Source organism: Anabrus simplex, chromosome 12 (genome assembly GCF_040414725.1).
Source record: "Anabrus simplex isolate iqAnaSimp1 chromosome 12, ASM4041472v1, whole genome shotgun sequence".
Classification (NCBI taxonomy): domain Eukaryota; kingdom Metazoa; phylum Arthropoda; class Insecta; order Orthoptera; family Tettigoniidae; genus Anabrus; species Anabrus simplex.
This window is the reverse complement of record NC_090276.1, coordinates 9,762,964-9,780,727: the sequence shown is the minus strand read 5'-3', so window position 1 is coordinate 9,780,727 and position 17,764 is coordinate 9,762,964. Positions and strand designations below refer to the sequence as shown.

The 17,764-nt window shown below is 39.7% G+C and overlaps 1 protein-coding gene across 5 annotated transcripts in view; it reads left to right on the top strand.

Annotated features, from left to right (window-relative positions):
- The window catches only part of lobo (lost boys), a 308,482-nt gene that overhangs the window by 246,860 nt on the left and 43,858 nt on the right, over window positions 1-17,764 (top strand). For all 5 annotated transcript variants that reach the window (XM_067156796.2, XM_068229770.1, XM_067156794.2 and 2 more), the window contains 5 exons: window positions 1,213-1,410; window positions 3,988-4,146; window positions 11,087-11,305; window positions 14,022-14,193; window positions 17,205-17,462. In XM_067156796.2, coding sequence (XP_067012897.2) covers window positions 1,273-1,410; window positions 3,988-4,146; window positions 11,087-11,305; window positions 14,022-14,193; window positions 17,205-17,462 — 946 coding nt within the window. In that variant the 5' untranslated portion in view covers window positions 1,213-1,272. The remainder of the gene's footprint in view (window positions 1-1,212; window positions 1,411-3,987; window positions 4,147-11,086; window positions 11,306-14,021; window positions 14,194-17,204; window positions 17,463-17,764) is intronic.

The following is a 17,764-nucleotide window of genomic DNA, read 5'->3' as shown; positions in this document are numbered from 1 at the left end:
ATTCCAGGCTTTTGGCACGCAATCTAGTGATTAGAAATTGTATACCACCACCTTTCGTACCGCACCGGCCAACAATCTGATGGTGAACATTTTTTCGACCAACGGGACTCGAAGCAGCTAACTACAGTGTCAGACCATATAGACTTGACACCTTAACGATCATGGCCACAAAGGTCTGGCTCCATGGCTAAATGGTTAGCATACTGGCCTTTGGTCACAGGGGTCCTGGGTTCGATTCCCAGCAGGGTCGGGAATTTTAACCATCTGTGCCTCTTAAATAGGCTTTTGATAAGTTCACCTGCATACACCCCAGCGTCAGTGGGTAGGATCTGACACATCCCACTCTGACGAGTCTAGTGTCAGACCTAAGACAAAACGCTGGTTAATAGAGCAAACACCTGAAAAGCCAACATCTAATTTTTGATCAGATTTTAACCATCATTGGTTAATTTCCTCGGCACAGGGGCTGAGTGTGTGTGTTGTCTTCATCTTCATTTCATACCCATAACGACGCGCAGGTCGCCTACAGTTGTCAAATCAAAAGACTTGCACCTGGTGAGCCGAACCCGTCCTGGGATCTCCTGGTGCTAAGAGCCATACGCCATTTCATTTCATAGCTAGAAGATTTATAGATTTATAGAAGATTTAAAAATTGAGAACCCTAACACAATTGATGTCGCCCGCTACTGGGCACGGAACATTTAGTAGGATAAGGCCAACCTGGTGATCAGACTTTTTTTGAATGGTTCAGTTGACTTGTGTCTAAGTGTTATGAATTTATAATGTTAGGTTTCAAATAGTTTGAATTCTGTATTATAAATATTTTACTGTATTGTATCTTAATAAACTGATGTACTTTACTTCTTACTGTTCCTAATCTATATTGTATTTAACTGTTACCTCTGATACAAATGAAGAAAGAAAGAATTGCAAATGTTGAAAGATATTATTCTAGTGACATAAAATTAATTTGACAGGCCATTGGTATTAAAAAAAAAAATATATATATATATAGTCTGTATAATTTTAGTCTAAAACGATTGATAAGTGATATCTGAGAATGTAGTATTATCATATTGTAACAGGGCATGCTGTAAGAAAAGTAAAGAAAGAAAAAAATGGTATTGTCAAAAGAAATGAAGCTCCTAAGTACCTAAAATTATTAATTATATTACATTATGAGTGTAATAAATGAACTGGTATTTGTTCCAGCCGGAGCACGTCCTGTCCCCGACAGCGATCCTGGAACGGCGCCGAGCTAATGCCTTTGAGATGAGCACGTTATTATGTTCCTTTCTTGTTGGAAATTACTACAGGGCGTATGTGGTGTGTGGCTATGCTACCAGGGAAGTGTGCTTCAATGATCTCACCAGGGAAGAGAATCCAATATTGCTACTCCTGGCAAAGGAGGTATGTCTGTTGAGGTTTCTACTGCTGGATACATTAAGGCTTGTACTATATTTACATTCAGTCAGTGACTGGCATCTTAAACAAATGACAAAAAATGCAGATTGATTGCATACTTTTTATTTAAGCTCATTATTTAATTAGACAGGGTTGTATACCGTCTCTTCAACTCTGGAGAGTATATCATGAGGAAAGCTCTGGCTGGATGGGGGAAGATGTGTTTCAGTTGAAGGCCAAAAAAAAAACAAAAAAAAAAAAACAAACCATATTGTGCTTTGCTGACAATTCAGAAATACGCACTCAGTATCCAAACAGTTGAGAATTATTATTTTAACTCATTCAGTTATAATTTCTTGTGGCTATTTCTAGCCGGGTAAGGTAGGGTGGGCGGCATTTGCCATGTTATTGTGGTGGAGGATAGTGTTATGTGTGCTGTGTGAGTTGCAGGCATGTTGGGGACAGTACAAACACCCAGCTCCTAAGCCACTGGAATTAACATGCGACAATATACCTTTAATCCAGATCCAAGATCTTTCTTAAAGTGCCAAGTGTTTCATGTCATTGTGTACATAATTTGTTTTAGGACAACCTATTGATAAGTATTTTAGGCAATTGCCATTGTGCCTATAATTTTGTCATGATTTCTTGTCAACCTATGGAGATGTATGTAGGCAATCCCCATGATGATTGTTATCAGATTCCCATAGATTTAATTATCTACAAGAACTGATGATGACTCCAAGGGAGTCGAAACCGGTCTTCACTTAATAAATTTCAAATCTTTTACATTGTATTGAATGGTGGAACATCCCTTAAACTCTTATATTAACCAATTAAGGTTAAAATCCCCGATCCAGACAGAAATTGAACCAGGGACCCTCTGAACCAAACGCCACTACGCTGACCATTCAGCCAATGAGTCCGACACTCGTTCAGTTAATTGAAAAGGAGAGGCAAGAACTTGGTTTGCAAGTGAACACCTTGAAAATGAAAATAATGATAGTGGACAGGCAGAATAACAATCATCCAGGAATAAAGCGGAATGGTTAATTTGAAGTTGTCAGTGCATATTTCCAGTGGTGTAGCGTTATGGCCTGCAAGGCCTGGAGCTTAAGGGGTGCACAGACTTCCCCAGAAAAAGTGAGTAAGTAAATAAATAAATAAATAAATAAATAAATAAATAAATAAATAAATAAATAAATGAACAAAGAAAGAAAGAAAGAAAAAAGAAACAAACAAACAATCAAACAAATCAATCTTCATCCGAATGCATTTTATTATTATTATTATTTGCCTTTGCTGTTAAGATATTGTGTTTACAGTAGAATAAATTTGTTACTTTCATTGAAATGTCTCAGTCTTAGCTTTGGCTTTGACAATGTGAAAGTGACCAAGATATGATTGATACTAGTAATGCCATTCCTTATGCAGCCAGTCTCTGCTATGAATGGTGTGAAAATATCGTTCATAGGGTCGGTTGGCGCAGGCATTTCAGTAGGCTTGGCAGACTGATATGCAATAGCAATTTCTGGCTCGGTGAGGAAAGTAACGGGAAACTGCCTCACTCCTCATTTCCCTAGCACGCCTCTTTAGTGACATCTCGGCCATCTATGACAGCTAATGATGGACTTGTTGAGGATCCAACCAACCTGCGGGCTGAATACCCAACATACATTATTATTATTATTATTATTATTATTATTATTATTATTATTATTATTATTATTATTATTATTATTATTGCCTAATAATATTTATTGCAAACTTGAATTACAATGATTTCTATCATATGCCTTTTTCCCACATGGTGTATTTATGGAGATATTAATGATTTAATATTTTGACCTATCTGAAAATCCCACTTGGTTTAAATATAGGTTTTTATTAAATTGAAGTCTACAGTTTCAATGCGATGTGCCAACATACTGGCATACATACATACATGCATACATACATACATACATACATACATACATACATACATACATACATACATACATACATACATACATACATACATACATACTGTACATAAAGATATTCAGTAGAAATCAGATTATTGGGATTTTTTTAGATTTACTGGATGAAAGGCTAATTTAGGAATGAACTCGATGGATGAAGCTGTACGCATAAACCGGCTTCGGTGGTGGGGTCATGTGAGGCGAATGGAGGAGGATAGGTTACCTAGGAGAATAATGGACTCTGCTATGGAGGGTAAGAGAAGTAGAGGGAGATCAAGACGACGATGGTTAGACTCGGTTTCTAACGATTTGAAGATATGAGGTATAGAACTAAATGAGTCCACAGCACTAGTTGCGAATCGAAGATTGAGGCGACGTTTAGTAAATTCTCAGAGGCTTGCAGACTGAACGCTGAAAGGCACAATAGTCTATAATGATAATGTATGTATGTATGTATGTATGTATGTATGTATGTATGTATGTATGTATGTATTAATATTTCTTGTTTTAAATAAAATGCAGATCAAAACATTTATTTAATTTATTTCACTGTTAATGAAACATTGTTGCTGCTTTTGAGTCACGATGACTGTTTACTGACATGCCATTTGGTGTTCAGGAAGAGCCGGAGGAACCCCCAGAGGTGGAGTCCAAGTACAAGGTGAAACCTCCACGAGATCTGCGCTCCAAGTACTTGCTAGAGATGGAGGCTCTCAAACAAGCTAAACTGGACGAAGAAGAGCGGATACGCAAGGAGAAGGAGCAACAGGAGATTGAGGTAACTGCACAAGATATGCCTTCCTTTTTCCCTTTCTGCCAAGTGGCAGGCACTGATCTTCTAACCTTTATTGAGTGCATTCAAATAAAAAGAAAAGAATTTGAAAAATGAAATACGAAATTTAGAATTGTTAAAACCATATCGTAAAATCAAAATAAACCAGGTAAAATACACGACAACTGAGGTCAGGATGTGGACAACAGAGATAGCCGTACGAGGCAGTGAAACGTAGGTTTTTCTTCGCCAAACCATTTGGAACAAAGTAATTTTTCTAAGAGCTCAATAGTTATTTAAAATAACATTATTCAGAACTCTAAAAGGACAAAGAAAAACTTACGTAACAAGATTAGGGAAAAGAAATGAAATTTAGTATAACATACCTTTTAAAAACAAAACACATGTGCAATGCTCTAAACCAGGTTTTACATATAGTCACGTGTGCCTTGGCACAAAAGAAATACATTTTAAAATCCTAATTCGATGATTCCCGTCATTGTTGCAGTGGGCTATTCTGATACTAATAGATGAAGGTTTACATAGCCAAAGAAGTCAAGAATACAAAGTTACGTTATCAACCTAAACCACTACACGAGAGGGAATGTAAAATTAACTACGTTAGGTAATGCAGAACTAATGGATGCCATTTAAGTTAATATAAATGAAAAGGTTAAAGAAAAGTTTGCATCCAACAACCGTGTAGTTTCTGCTATGAATGGTGTGAAAATATCGTTCATAGGGTCGGTTGGCGCAGGCATTTCAGTAGGTTTGGCAGACCGATATGCAATAGCAATTTCTGGCTCGGTGAGGAAAGTAACGGGAAACTGCCTCACTCCTCATTTCCCTAGCACGCCTCTTCAGTGACATCTCGGCCATCTATGACAGCTAATGATGGACTTGTTGAGGATCCAACCAGCCTGCGGGCTGAATACCCAACAACATGCCTGTAGTTGAAAATCTACATCATTGCAAAATCAGTGTTTTAGTGGTTAATGTAAAATTCAAGGGCAAACTCTTGCATAATTAAAGGAAAATTTTACAGTAAAATTTAAGTGAAGTTATAACTGAAAATAAAAGAATCAAGTGTGGTTACCCTCTTAGGAGAGCCGAACTCCCCATGTGAGTGGAGCTCAGAGCGACCTCTTCTAGCCGCTAGGACGGTCAATCAGGAAAGACAACAGATGCTCGCTCGCTCCCACCGAGGACCGGTGACGTTCGAGAAACAGGAAATGGGGCAAGCACAAGGAAACCAATAGGAATGCAGGGTTAACCCTCAGGACTGTACGTTCATCAATTGAAATCGCTCTTCTTTCTTGTTGACGCTGTTAATTGCAAAAGTTCTCAAAAAATGCAATCTTGTGAAACAGGAAGTAATTGTGCATGTACCACAAGTACTCAAACAGTTTAGACATAAAAGATGTAAATTTCACAATAAACATTAAATGATCATTTTTTTATACAACCAAATAAATGAGAGTTCCAATCTTCTTCTTCTTATTCTTCGTCTTCTTTATCTGTTTATCCTCCAGGGTCGGTTTTTCCCTCAGACTCAGTGAGGGATTCCACCTCTACCACCTCAAGGGCAGCGTCCTGGAGCTTCCGACTCTGGGTCGGGGATACAACTGTGGAGCATGACCAGTACCTCGTCCAGGCGTCCTCACTGGCTATGATGAACAGGGGCCTTGCAGGGGGATGGGAAGATTGGAAGGGATAGACAAGGAAGAGAGAAGGAAGCGGCCGTGGCCTTAAGTTAGGTACCATCCCAGCACTTGCCTGGAGGAGAAGTGGGAAACCACGGAAAACCACTTCCAGGATGGGTGAGGTGGGGATCGAACCCACCTCTACTCATTTGACCTCCCGAGGCTGAGTGGACCTCGTTCCAGCCTTCATATCACTTTTCAAATTTCGTGGCAGAGCCGGAAATCGAACCCGGGCCTCCGGGGGTGGCAGCTAATCACAGTAACCACTACACCTCAGAGGCGGACCAGTGAGTTTCAATCAGTTAATCCAAAATGCTGGCACCTTCCCACCGGCACTTTCCATAATGAGGCACCAGTTTTTATTTGCCTTTGTTACAGAACACCGCCATGTGATGATAGCCACGTCTTCTCCTTTGAGATGATCATAATCATCATCAGAATGCTTGCCACAAAGAAACTACCTGTACCTCAGATGAAAGAAAAGATGGAAATCACTTGGCGCCAAATCAGGACTGTAGGAGAGGGCATACTGCCATTGTTTCCGACCAAATGATGTGATGAACTTCTAAGTTTGATTGGCTGTGTGCAGTGGGCCATTGTCATGAAGCAAGATTGTTCCATGGAAAAACATTCCTCACCTTTTGTTGTGAATTGCACAACGCATTTTTCGTAGAGTCGAACAGTAGCCGTTTTTGTTGAGAGTTCCATTCCGAGGCAAGAATTCAATGAGCAAAATGCCTTGTTTCTCCCAGAATACCAGCCACATGATATTCTGGATATTGTCTGTTTGAATTTCTTCTCACTGGTTATGTTGAATGCTTTGTACTCCAAGGATTCTTCTTTGATTCAGGAGTGATGTGGGATACACATGTTTTGTCTCCTGTAACAATGTGGTTTAACAACCCACCTTCTTCAGCATATCGTGTGAGATAGGCCAATGCTCTGCCTATTTGCTTGGTCTTGTGTTCTTCAATGAGGTGTTTTGGCACCGATCGTGCACACAATTACCAAAATCCTATGTGTCACAAGAACAAGTTAACAGAGAACAGGCCTTGAACATTGTGGGGAAAGTAGAGAGAGTGATAAAATTGTGTACAGACTGTCCTTGCAAACGTTTGCTCAACTGTATACACCAAATATCTGGGACGACAGACAGTAAGTACCTAATGTTAATATAAGGATAGATCTTCATTGGAATAATCACATTAAATGAGGTTGTAAGTAAAGGGTACAGATCTCTTCATATGGTTATGAGGGTATTTAGGGGTTGTAGTAAGGATGTAAAGGAGAGAGCGTATAAGTCTCTGGGAACACCCCAATTAGAGTATGGTTCCAGTGTATGGGAACCTCACCACGATTACTTGATTCGAAAAGTGGAAAAGATCCATAGGAAAGCAGTAGGTTTGTTCTGGGTGATTTCCGATAAAAGAGTGGTGCTATGAAAATGTTGCAGACTTTGGGCTGGGAAGACTTGGGAGTAAGGAGACGAGCTGCTCGACTAAGAGGTATGTAAAATTCTTTCAAGAATAAAATATACTGTGTCCACCTATTCAATACAATTATATTCTGTAGTGATTAAATCCTACATGAATTACATATACTAATTAGGTACATGTTTTGTCCTAGTTTTGGGCATCTTCAGCCTAATAATAATCCTAAAGTCAAGTTCTTAAACCAATTAACATTAGAACGTAAAACTAAATACAATGGTCTTATGCTTAAAATATTTTTTTACAAAAAATTGTGCTTTAGGTGATATTTACATAGATTTAAAATGTGTACATTAATTAAAACCCCGAATTTGTGACAAGGAAGCAATTAAAATTATCATAAAATGACTAGAAATTGTCCAAAGCATAAATTGGAACTTCTCCAACTGTATGGATGAACCGTTAGGTTGATAGTTGATACAAATGTGTTCATTCAAAGGTGGTTATGATCACCTATGCCATAAGTACACAGCTACAAAACCGGAACCGTGGTATATGTCGATCTTGTTGGGCTTGGATATCCCATTAGAAAGAAGCGTGGTTGGCTGGTATTATTTTAGAGGTTAAAATGTGTTGGTGGATGGCACAAAATTCCAAGAAACATTTTATCAGATGAGCACCTGACTAGTGAAGATATTGACAACTTGTTCCAACAACACGTTTTAACCTCTAAAATAATACCATCCAACCACGCTTCTTTCTAATGGGATATCCAAGCCCAATAAGATCGACATATACCACGGTTCCGGTTTTGTAGCTGTGTACTTACGACATAGGTGATCATAACCACCTTTGAATGAACACATTTGTATCAACTATCAACCTAACGGTTCATCCATACAGTTGGAGAAGTTCCAATTTATGCTTTGGACAATTTCTAGTCATTTTATGATAATTTTAATTGCTTCCTTGTCACAAATTCGGGGTTTTAATTAATGTACACATTTTAAGTCTATGTAAATATCACCTAAAGCACAATTTTTGTAAAAACATTTTTAAGCATAAGACCATTGTATTTAGTTTTATGTTCTAATGTTAATTGGTTTAAGAACTTGACCTTATGATTATTATTAGGCTGAAGATGCCCAAAACTAGGACAAAACATGTACCTAATTAGTATATGTAATTCATGTAGGATTTAATCACTACAGAATATAATTGTATTGAATAGGTGGACACAGTATATTTTGTTCTTGAAAGAATTTTACTTATTGTTATCTTCAGTATGGAACAAATATGAGATTAGTTACTTGTAAGCGGTATGTTCCGAGCTGTCAGTGGAGAGATCGCATGGAATGACATTAGCAGACGAATAAACTTAAGTGGAGCTTTTCAATGGGAGATTGAGGATATGAAGATATCATCCACCAGATCAGCTTATTGCTTTCTGAGGACCATTTATGAATTTACTCACACATAAAATGCATTTTTTAATCATTATTTAATGCCAGCAATTTTTCCTTTCAAATAATGTGCAGTAAAAGTTATTCAGTAGTAGACATGCTAAGCTAAATAAAGGGACTATAAGCCTGATGTATTTTGTTTATAAGAGCCCAACATGTGAGTGAATGATTTTTTTCTCTCTTCATACAATAATGAGAGTGGGGGAGGGGTCTTATTTGTTAGTATACTGCAACCACCTGGTGGCCATGATTGTTAAGGCGTGTTGTCTGTATGGTCCAACACCATGGTTAGCTGGTTCGAGTCCTGTTGGTCGAAAAAGAGTCACCATCAGAATGTTGGCCAGCAGGGTAGGGGAAGTGGTGTTATACAATTTCTAATCACTAGATTCCATGCCAAAAGCCTGGATTCAATTCTAAACTTCTCTGCAGTGCTCATACTCCATATGGAGTATGTTATTGGTGATTCGTCCATCGGATGGGGACTTAAAGCCTTGAGCAAACCCCTTGATGATGTTTGACAGGAGTAGGCTATATGCTGGCACCGGGTTTGATCCTCTCTCATTCTCTCTCTCCCCCACCGGGCTGAGTGGCTCAGGCGGTTAAGGCGCTGGCCTTCTGACCCCAACTTGGCAGGTTCGATCCTGGCTCAGTCTGGTGGTATTTGAAGGTGCTCAAATATGTCAGCCTCATGTCGGTAGATTTACTGGCACGTAAAAGATCTCCTGCGGGACTAAATTCCGGCACCACGGCGTCTCCGAAAACCGTAAAAGAGTGGTTAGTGGGATGTAAAGCCAATAACATTATTATGATCCTCTCCCTTCCTGCTATCATATATCGTTCCCCCTCTTGCAAACTAACGATCTGCAAATTGTCAGAAAAAAAAGGAGAGCTGAAAGAAGTTGTGATTACTCATGTCAAATCTTTATATTTAATGATTGGTTTTATGTGATAGCCATACAGAACGAGCTGCAGATGTAAGACTTTGTCAGAGAGTAGACGTTATATACTGTAAAAAAAAAACAAAAAAACAAAAAAAAAAACACATACTACTACAGTTCTTGAAGGGCCTTGGCCTACCAAGGGACCGCTGCTCAGCCTGAAAGCCTGCAGATTACGAGGTGTCTTGGGGTTTGCACGACGAATCCTCTCGGCTGTTATTCTTGGCTTTCTAGACCGGGGCCGCTATCTTACCATCAGATAGCTCCTCAATTCTAATCATGTAGGCTGAGTGGACCTCGAACCAGCCCTTAGGTCCAGGTAAAAATCCCTGACCTGGCCTTGAATCAAACCCGGGACCTCCGGGTAAGAGGCGGCACGTTACCTCTACACCACGAGGCCGGCATAGGGTAGACGTTATATAAATAATAAAAAATCTAGATCAAAACTTCAGAACTAAAAGATTCCCTAGTTTTTCACTTTCGCTAGTTTGCTATAGTGGGGACGATATCACCTCATTCATTTCACATCGTTAACTCCTCTGATGAGGTTGATGTCAAGAAAGGGCATCCGATCATAAAAACTTGCTACAAAGATTCATCTCGCTTCATAACTGACTCCATACGGCTATGGGACAATGGTTCCACACACACACACAGTATACTTCGAAAAAGCAAAAATATCCCTTAATGCGGATTTATTGTCATATCAATCTTCATTACACAAAGGTTTGACTGTAATAATAATAATAATAATAATAATAATAATAATAATAATAATAATAATAATAATAATAATAATAATAATACAATGAAAATAGGAGATTGATGTTCTGTGGACATATTAAAAGGATGGGATCAGAGAGATTCACCAACAGGATCCTCACCTTCCAGGAGAACAGGAAGATAGAAGTTCCATGAGTAAAAGAAGTCCACCGAGATTTAGAAAAATGTGGGATCACGGCAAAGATATAACAAACAGAAAAATCTTCAGGCAGAGAGTTGCGGAGGTTAAGGACCTAGCTGATGAGAAAACATGGAAGAGTAAAGTATTCTCAACGGATGAAGGAGTACTGGCGAAAGAAGAAGGAGAAAGAATAGATGGCTGAAACGAAAACAACAACAACAACAACAACAATTTTCATCGATTGCAAATGTTAAAAACATTTAAGCAGGCATGTGTACAAATGGAGGCACAAGCTTCCCCTAGTGCACCATCATTGGATTGTCCTACATAAGAGGCTTGCAGTGGTGTCTCAACGGCACACTAGCCAGTGTCTTGGATGGGTGTAGCAATCCAACTGATGAGCCCACTGCTACACTGGGGCGAAACGCTGGTAATTTCACGATTGAAAAAGTCTAAGTGTTTTAATGTTTTAAAAAATAATAATAATGATATGTTTTGTTGTATGCAGGAATTCGAACGTCCTCCTCCAGATGAGCTGTATGCCTTGAGAATCCACAGCTGGATAGTGGTACTACCAGGCACACGGGACGTCACCGAGCCGTTCTTCATAGAATCTTCGACAGGCAACCGCTGTGAATTGAGTGATAAACAATACTTGGGACTGGAGAGTCTGTGGGACCATACCAACTACTGGGTCAACCTCCAGGAGTGTAGTCAGGGTTGTAAGGTGAGAAAACACACAGTTCTTTAACACTGAACTAGAAAGGTATGAAAATGATACTAATAACGTAATTAGTGTGACATTCTTCCATTATTATAGTATTCAGCACTTAAGGTTATACACTAAAAAGCAAAAATCGCTGCCCTAGTCTCATTTTTTTAATGGCTCATCACTGCTACCAACTTGACTAGTTATATATTGAAATCACCAGACATAATCATAATGAACTATAACCTCAGTGACCCTGCTATCAATTAAACAATACCTGGTTGCCAGCCATTAAGGATTTACATAGGTAGTTCCCTTCCCTGTCCCTTCACTATTGTTATTTCGTCTCGGTGTTTACCAAATTTGTACGTTCCTCATCGCCAGATGTTTCATTCTGGGCTTGTTAAGGTCATACACCTGTCAGTCATATGTTACGAACACATGTTATGTTATGTGACCGTCTTAGACTGATTCTGATGGTTCCGTCAGCTTCTGCTTCGAAACTGGTGCTGTACCGCGTCCGGGGAGCCATCTGGTGACGAATGAACGTACCATTTCCACTTTTATTAATAATGTCTAAATTCAAAGCTCATTGTTTAAGAAGCCTTTCTCATGGACAGTCAAGATTTTCTTCTGTGATGCAGAGCAAAGATGTCTGCGAAACGTAAGCATCAATGGCAATAATAATAATAATAATAATAATAATAATAATAATAATAATAATAATAATAATAATAATAATAATAATGGCGTGTGGTCTCCGGAGAGGCCTGGTGCAGGTCTTTCGATATGACTCCCGTAGGCGACTTGCGCGTCGTGATGAGGATGAAATGATGATGAAGATGGCCCTTACACCTGGTTCCCGTGCCAAGAGAATTAACCATTTATGGTTAAAATTCTCGACCCTGCCGGGAAACGAACCTGGGTCCCCTGTGACCAAAGGCCAACACGCTAATCATTTAGCCATGGAGCCAGACTACAAAATGATGATGGCAATGAAGGTGCTTGTACGCGAGCGGTGCGCACATGCGCGAGTGTCATTATAAGGACACTGATACAAGTAAATTATGTTGATATTCATATTGCAGTTACATTACAAAATCTTACATTAAAATGCTGAACAAGAACAATATGATAAAGGTGAATAGTTTTATGGCGAATTATTTGTTTACATTACAATCTAAACTCCAACTTTCAAGGCTTCTTAGAACATAGCTTCAAGAGATCTGTTAGTTTTACATTATGTATCTGTGAATGTTCAAGAACAGTATGGCTTTAGACAATGAAGGTCAGCTATTGACCTCATATTCACAGTGAGGCAGCTACAAGAACGGCACTTTGAGTGTGGGGAAGATTTGGTGACGGCCTTTGTGGTCACAGAGAAGGCATATAATAGTGTCTGTAGAAACAAGATTTGGGAAGCTATGAGAGTGAAAGCAGTAAATGAGCAGATAGTGACTTGGTGAAAAATATATATGATGGAAGTAAAAGCTGTGTTAAAGTGGGAACAGAAAGAACTGGATGGTAACAGTTAACAAATGGTGTAAAGCAAGGAAGTGCCCTCTCACCTCTACTATTGGGGAGGGAAGAATGAAATCCGTGTTCTTTACAGATGATATACTAACATGGGGAAACAGTGAGAGTGAAGTACAGGAACACCTAAATGTATGGGAGGAAGTTGTGTCATCTTATGGAATGAAGTTCTCAGCACAAAAGAGTGAAGTGCTGGTAACGACACAAAACAAGAACCGAGCGTATAATGGCATCACATTAGGAGGGGAGCAGTTGAAGAGAGCTGAAAGCTTTAAATACCTGGCAAGTGTAATTGGAGAAAATGGAGGAAACAGGATGGAAATCAGTGAAAGAGGAAGGTGTGCAAATGTGTTCTTAAAGAATGTGGGAGAACTGATACACAACAGAGATGTAAAGGAATTATCTAGAAGAATTATATTGTACCAATTTTGAGATATGGATCAGAAACGTGGGTGATGAAGGAGAGCGCAAAAAGTAGAATACAAGCAGTGGAAATGAAGTTTCAGAGGTGTCAAGTAGGTTTAACAATAAACGAGAGGTTTAGGGAGATGGTAAATGAGAGGTTTAGGGAGATGGTAAATGAGGTACACCTACAGGAAAAGATCGAAATATCAAGCCTGCAATGGTATGGACATGTCAAGAGAATGGGAGAAGAGAGGATACCAAGAAAGATGTTAGAAATGGAGTTGAAGGGAAGGAGACCTAGAGGAAGACTGAGGGACAGATGGGTGAAAGTTCTAAAGAAGAGCATCGAGGCAAGAAAAGGGAACTGGACGACAGTGAGAGAAGAGAAGTGGTGGATGGGCAGAAAATGATGCAGAGGCTTATGTTCCAAGCAGACCCAGCCTGTGGTTCGAAACTGCTCCTTATGATGATGATGATGATGATGATGGTGAATGTTCAAGAGAGCCAACCCATTGAATTGATTTTCACTTGTTTATTTCAGTTTCTGTTTCTTTTCTTTTCTTTTGTAAAAATTCCATGGGGGGATGGTTCTACCCCCCCCCCCCCCCCTGGCAACGGTCATGAAATCAAGGAATGTTACCGTATTTCCAATGTTTTTCCCATTAACTGCCTTGTGCTCAAGATGGAGTGTAGTGTTGATGAGCCATATTGCTCTTCTTGTAATTGTCTTTCCACCTTTCTTCTTCTTCTCTTTTTTAGTACATGGATGTATAGCATCAGAATTAAATCTTTTCAGGATCTCAAGTTTGATCTGACGGACTTGACTTGTTGGGAACACCTGCTGTTGGGTGAACCGTGGGAGACTCGTCGACTCGGAGAGATGGAGGACGAGAGCCCTGAAATACTGCAGGAGAAACATCTCGATATGCCCGATTCTTGGGTGCAGCCCATCGACATTCCCCACTCAGGTGTGTTGTAGCTCTCCTTTACTATTATTAAAGAGAAGGAAAGTTATGATAATACACTGAAATATATATCTGCCCAGCATTCCAGATGACCGCAGGCACAAATCACTGTGTAAAGACAATGCCTTGTCTATGCAACCAATGTTCTCTGTCCTCAGCTCCTCATTCATTTGATAGCAGGAACCATAATGAAGACTCTGTGCCAAGTCTTGAAGGAATTTTTTCCTCGGTCGTCTTTAGCTTTTCTTCCCCATGTTTTTTCCTTTCTGCCCATCCACCACTTCTCTTCTCTCACTGTCTTCCAGTTCCCTCCTCTTGCCTCGATGCTCTTCTTTACACCTTTCAGCCATCTGTCCCGTGGTCTTTTTCTAGGTCTCCTTCCCTTTAACTCCATTTCTAACATCTTTCTTGGTATCCTCTCTTCTCCCATTCTCTTAACATGTCCATACCACTGCAGCCTTTCTTCTTTGTCGTTTAGGCCTACTGAGGATCACGGGGCTCGTATCTACTGTTTGGTAAAGTTGTTGCTTTCTTCTTCCAATACTCCTTCATTTGCTGACTATGAGCCAGCTTTCTCTCCTCTGTCCACTTAGTTCCTGTAGTCTGCTTACTTGTAAGGGACGTTGGGAAAACTCTGTGTCGGATGGCTTGACGGAACAGTAGTCGGTCATGAGTTTGTCCCAGTGGGATATTTAGTTGTTCCATATCCGACTTAACTGACGTGATCCATTTGTTCTTAGAAGCCTTGCCTCTTCCTGTTACTGTGTATATCCTGTTGGAGAGTCTTTTGGAATCCAGATGGGCCAAGTGTCCATAAAAGGTCAGGCGCCTTTTCCTTATAGACGTGACGATGTACTCCTGGTGTTCATACAGTTCATCATTATGGCGGATTCTGTAAGTGCCTCCTTCCTCTCTGATTGGTCCTAATATCCTCCTCAGGATCTTCCTCTCTTTTAACTCCAGCTTTCTGAGTGGGCCCTTCCTAGCCATTACAAGGCACTCAGAAGCATACAGAACAGATGGTTTGACTACCGAGTTGTAGTGTCTGAGTTTGAGGTTCTTGGAGAGGCACTTAGATGAATAGATACTATGACACAAGTGATAAGCCCTTTTAAACTTGGTACATCTGGCATCTATGGCTAGATTCTCACTTTCATTCGCAGAGATCCATTCTCCCAAGTACTTAACTGCAGGTACTTTTCGTATGGTAGCGTCTGTGAGAGGAATTGTAGAAGGGGCCTCCTTGATATTGGTCATAAATTCAGTCTTCTGGATGCTGATCTTCAGACCAGTCTTAACCGCTACACTATAAAGACTCTGTAAGTTGTAGGTAGCCTCCTCTATATTGCAGCCTTTATTATTCTATCTTTTCCTGTAGGTGTACCTCATTTACCATCTCCCTAAACCTCTCGTTTATTGTTAAACCTACTTGACACCTCTGAAACTTCATTTCCACTGCTTGTATTCTACTTTCATCCCTCTCCTTCATCACCCACGTTTCTGATCCATATCTCAAAATTGGTACAATATAAGTCTTCTAGATAATTCCTTTACATCTCTGTGGTACATCCCTGTTGTGTATCAGTCCTCCCACACTCTTAAAGAATCCATTTGTACACCTTCCTCTTTCATTGATTTCCATCCTGTTTCTTCCATTTTCTCCAATTACACTTGCCAGGTATTTAAAGCTTTCAGCTCTTCTCAACTGCTCCCCTCCTAATGTGATGCCATTATACGCTCGGTTCTTGTTTTGTGTCGTTACCAGCACTTCACTCTTTTGTGCTGAGAACTTCATTCCATAAGATGACACAACTTCCTCCCATACATTTAGGTGTTCCTGTACTTCACTCTCACTGTTTCCCCATGTTAGTAGATCATCTGCACACAACATAGCTGTGGTTGGAAATGGCTCCAGATGATGATGATGATGATGATGATGATGATTTTCCCTTCCAGCAGATTGGTTGAAAGGTATTATATTGCAATATGTGGCCAATGAATTCAGCTCTTCTTCTCTGTATCATTAGCATCAGTTTTCTCTTCCCATGAATTTCTTGCAGAATGGTTTTTATTGGTCTTTTTCAATCCATTCAATCCATAGCATTCATCTCCAGACCCACATTTCAAACGTTTCCAGTCATTTTCAAGCCTGATCTCCGATTGTCCAGCACACTCCATACAAAAGATCCCTCTCAGAGAGACCGAAGGACGTGGGAACTCCTACAGACAGTAAAATAACGAGTCAGCTTGAGCGAATCATTTTTCTGTATTAGACACTGTACTATTTAAGCTCCGTTGTGTATTAAGTAAGAGTCCTCCACAGATGAAACAAGTGGATTTTCCATAATTAATTCACATATCGGTCCACTTCAAAATCTGAACAATAACAGTTCCTTTTAACATGATAATAAGAATGTAACAAGATGACTTCATTTTTATATATGTAGCAACATATATCTAAAATCGTCATGCTATATTTTAATTAACTTTTATTTTTCACAACACACCATCTCTTTTATGTATCATATTTTTCTAGTAATGGTTTAGAATGTCTCTTGTTAATTTATTTGTTCGCCAGCTGATGATAGTCCAACAGAAATCAATACATGTTCTGGTGTTATAAAAGAATGTCTTTTCATTATTTATTAATAGTGTAAAGTCTTTCTTAATGGTGTATTGAAAGGTGAAAGTACAATTTCCTCTTAGGAGTCAATTTTTAATGATTTGTAAGTCAGTGCAGAATCATTATGAGGTTTATTGTGAGTAGCCTTTGGTAGTGCTATTTGGAGAACCAACCAGTCTTTGGGCTGGTAACCCAACAAACAGACAGTGGATACTATAGTTTTCCATGTATTTCTCTTGGATTGTAATCAACTGATTGTTTAATTGAGGAGAGGATATTCAAAATTATTATATATGTGTGTGTGAATCTTGCAAAAATGTTTGGTTTTTGCTTCTGAAAATACTGTGTCTGTCCCTTATGACTTCAATATTGATGAATCAGGATGTTTCAGTTTTTAAGAAAAGATACGCAGGAGGTGGTAAACAAGCTCTGTACAAGAAGTCCAAGCTGGAGAAATACGCTCCCTACGAGACAAGAGACGGCTTGGTCTCGCGAGCGACCATGTATTCCGAGTACGAGTGGGAATCTCCAGAGTGGCTGGTGGAGATTTACAGCATGCGAGCTGACTTGTTGGAGCAGGCCAGGCAGGACTTTAAGGCGGAGACCATCTGGCAGAAGTTTGGTCGTGGACGAGAGGATGGTCTCAAAGGTGAGTCAGTCAGACCAAGTTTGGTTCCGGGGAAGAGGATGTTCTAAAACTGGACGTCCAAACCTTTTTACATGCAGGGCACATGTGCAGTTTTACAAAATTTCGAGATGTCAGTGCTGAGGATGTACCTTAATTAAGGCCACAGTCAATTCCTTCCCACACCTAACCCCTCTGTCCCATCGTCATTAGACCTATCTGTGTCAGTGCAACGTAAAAAATAAAAAATCTGTGGGTGTTGTCCTGGCACCCTGTGTTCTGGTGTTGGATGGAGTGGAATACACTAACAAGGGGACATTCCCTAC